Source organism: Nymphaea colorata, chromosome 6 (assembly GCF_008831285.2).
Source record: "Nymphaea colorata isolate Beijing-Zhang1983 chromosome 6, ASM883128v2, whole genome shotgun sequence".
NCBI lineage: Eukaryota > Viridiplantae > Streptophyta > Magnoliopsida > Nymphaeales > Nymphaeaceae > Nymphaea > Nymphaea colorata.
This window is the reverse complement of record NC_045143.1, coordinates 12,304,454-12,308,137: the sequence shown is the minus strand read 5'-3', so window position 1 is coordinate 12,308,137 and position 3,684 is coordinate 12,304,454. Positions and strand designations below refer to the sequence as shown.

Sequence of the window (3,684 nt, the reverse complement as noted above, 5' to 3'; positions counted from 1 at the left end):
AAAGCAAAGATATATTTGAAAACATGGATATAAAAAAGTATTCATGTGCAAGTGAAAAGAAATATGCACAAGACCATATATCTTGCATAAACATGTTCCCTCCTAGCATGATACTTTAGTTAGACATGCACCGTGACCTTGTTTCAGCAAGTAAGCACACACAATCAACAACCAATTAGTGTACTTAGTTGAGAGGGACAAGGGGAGGACTAAGAAAAAGGGAAAGAAAGAGAATAAGATGGAGAGGAGTTCGGGCAAGGTTTATCACCTGATTCACTGATAGTTCCTATGGTAAACAACACAGCGGTGAATTCCAACAATGAGACTGACGATGACCTGTAGTAGATTACAACTATTTTTGTTGACTATGGGGAAGGGAATGATGGAAAGGGAGAAAAACCACCTATGGCAGACAGTGGCAACCAGTGATGGTGCCAGTGAGCTCTGATGGCCTCTTTCGTGGGAGATAGGGGGAATGGGATCTATCATGGGTAGCACTTAGTTGGTTAACCATAAGGTAACATTTGGTAGCCTCAGTTCTTAGATCCAGGACCGATCTTAAATCATCGGCTCTAAGATCCAATGGTTTTAAGATCTGGAGTTTTTAAAATTCGTGTTGGCAATGAATTCTCTCTCTCTATAGGGCTTGCATTTTTGGAACTAACCTTCCTTTTTTCTCTATATATCTCTTTTCTCCTACCAGTGAAATGATCGGCATCGTTCTGCTCTCCATCATATTGAAGTATTACGTTTACCTTATGTATGAGTTGTATGCGTGTCCCTTATGTTGGCATTATTTTAATGGTGTCTAAGCAACTTCAAGAACATAAGGAACTACGGCTGTCCAGAAAAAGCTTAAGCTGTTGATACTTAAAGTAAAACCATATTCTGAAAAGATTCAGAACTCAGCCAAGTTGAGATCTTTTATGAATCCAAACAATTATATTTCACTTTAAAGAAAGGTATAGAAAATATTTTGGTATCCATTTTAACTGCGCCTAGTGCAGAAAGACAGGCAACCAACTATATTGCACAGGAAAGCAGCTGGTAAGGAAAAACGCATCCATGCTGTCAATTTCATGGCCAGGCATGCACTCTAACGCATGTCTGTACTAATCAAGAAAGGTTTTAATTACAATAAAAAAGTTTAAAAGGGAGGAAAGAGAAAAAATCCACGATAGAAAAAAAAGATAAAGGCAACCTGTGATTAATGAAAAGAAGAAAAGGGAAAGAAAGCAAGGCTTCTTTAGCAAAAGGAACGCATATACTTAAGTGCCAACGTGGAGATCAAAAATCAAGTCAGGCCTCTTTAAAAGTCATGAGTTTGTGATGTTAAGATTAGAGAGAGAGAGGGAGGGCAGTCCGTTTGCCTTTGTTGGTTGCATGGAAACGCAGAAAGTAGAGAATATGTAGGAATCGCCAACTGGCCATGTAAAAAAGCAGGTGCGGTTTACCATACTGCTCTGTTTCTTTTTGGTCCCTTTGCAGACGAACCAAGCAAGGGAGGGAGAGAGCCTATCCATTTGTGTTCTGTCTGTACAACTCTTTGGAGCAACTCATTCCCCACGAAAAAGGAAAAGAAGAAATGAAAGAAAAGGGAAAGAAAAAACAGAGTCTCTTCTGTGTCCAAGGTCCAAGAAAGTGCCAAGGAATCATGCTCACTGCCCTCCATAAAGAAAAAGAAGCCCCCAACCTTTCCTTTCAATTCACCTCCAGAAAAACCCAAAAATTTTCTTATTGCCTTGCTAGTCCCCGAGAACCCCTCCGTCATCGTCACAATCTCCTGACATACTGAAGTCGTGTTTTTTGTTTAGCTGACCAGCTAGGGAACAGAGAGAGAGAGAGAGAGAGAGAGAGAGAGAGAGAGAGAGAGAACACTGCTGCTGCTGATATGGGCAGTGGTGGACATGGGCAGAAGGGGGTAAGTGCAGGGGTCCTTGTTGCTGCTCTGTTGCTGTGTGGCTTCTTTGCCTCTGCTCTGTCAGACAGGTTGCTCAAAGAGAAGGAGGTGGGGTTAGCTCCCATTACTGTTGGAGATCTTCAAGCAATTGCAGATCATTCTTCTTCTTCTTCCGCTGCTCCATGTGCACGTCATCCCCAGCCTGATCCTATCAGCACAAGTAAGAGGAGAGTACCAAACGGTCCCGATCCCATCCACAACAGGTATGCTTTATGTTTCAAATGTATTTTCGAATATGATCTTCTAGAATGGGAACACTTATCCCCAAATGTATCTTTGGTTAAGGCAACTGTAATTTCCTTGCTTAACATCTAGAAATCTAGCGAGCGAGAGAGAGAGAGAGAGATGTGCTTAAAGTAGATGATATGAGCTGCCATATTGGTATACTGTTGGTTTTTTGAATTCACAAGTGGCAGACATTAACATGTCTCTTTAACATGGATTAAACATTCATGTAACTTGATAGTTGAGACACTTTGAGAGTGTTTTGTGAATGTGCCTTGAAATAAATTCAAGAAACACTAGAACTATGTGTTAGTGAATCTATCTTAATCTTTTGAGAAAGATTGGAACAACCTCAAAATATAAGTTTTAGTATTCCAGGCGCATTTATATAATTCCTGTAGTGTTATTGGTTGGTTATGTCATCCGTCTCCTATCACAAAAAATACACTCTGTCTCTGTCACAGTTGCTATTTTTTTCATTTGGGTGGTATGAAAGGAATCTACTTACTGTTGGTGTGGTGGGTGGGGTGTTTGATTTGTTAGGAGGGCCGGCAAGTCGCGACAGCCTCCAGGCAGAACATGAATTTTTGAGGGGCGGGACGGCGGGGGGGGCAGGGGGAGACCGAAGGTTCTTCGGGACGTGCTTGTTTGATAAGACGTACGACGTGAGGTTCAATATTCTTGTACATTTTTGTTCTTACTTGAAATTTTTATACTTAGCTGAATGCCACATGGAGTGAAGAACACCACCCATCCCTCTCTCACTGTCTCCCAAATCATCCATTTGTACTCTCATTGTTCTTGTATCCTCACTAAGAAAGGGTTCAGTCGAGGAAATCAAGCCACCATGCATACTCATGCAGCACATATATATATATATATATATATGACCGAACCAAAGATCTAAAAGATGGAGTGAATATCTTAAATGCCACAAACTAAATAAAAAATTTAAACATTATTCATAGAGGTTCACTTTTTTTACTTTTTGAAAATGTTAATAAGTGAAGCCCCTTCTCCTTTGACTCCTAGGGAGTTCTGAGTGTCATGCGTTTGCCAACTTAAATTAAATTGTGTTACATTTTAATTTGGTAAACTAATTCTCCCTTAATTTTTAGTTTAGTAAAGTAGACAATGAATAATACAAAAGCTCCTCGTGTTTAGGCTCAAAAATCTAGGGCCACGACTTGAGCTGGTACTTACCAATGATAAAACATGACCATTTCCAAGCTCATGGGCAATGGTCTTTTTTGTGTTTTAGCCGATTGGAAACCTCACAAGTTTTTTCAACCCAAGATTTCTCTGTTTATCTTGCTTGTAAGAAATTATTTATTTATTTATTCCAATTAAAAATATCCTAAAAAACCAGAGATAGGCTGAATGGCTGGAAAAGGCAGTCTCCTTGGTTGGATGGACGGTGCTCACAACCCCCATATCCATTGGTGAATATATATATATATATATCATAAAGATTCTCTCTTTTATGCTCATTCTTATCC

The 3,684-nt window shown here is 39.8% G+C and overlaps 1 protein-coding gene across 1 annotated transcript; it reads left to right on the top strand.

Moving 5' to 3' along the window:
- Positions 1–1,722: 1,722 nt before the first annotated feature.
- LOC116256746 (uncharacterized) lies at positions 1,723–3,050 on the top strand. Its single transcript, XM_031633214.2, has 2 exons — positions 1,723–2,163; positions 2,729–3,050. Exons 1-2 carry the CDS (start codon positions 1,892–1,894, stop codon positions 2,766–2,768), a joined length of 312 nt encoding a protein of 103 aa, XP_031489074.1. The 5' UTR covers positions 1,723–1,891; the 3' UTR covers positions 2,769–3,050.
- Positions 3,051–3,684: the final 634 nt, after the last annotated feature.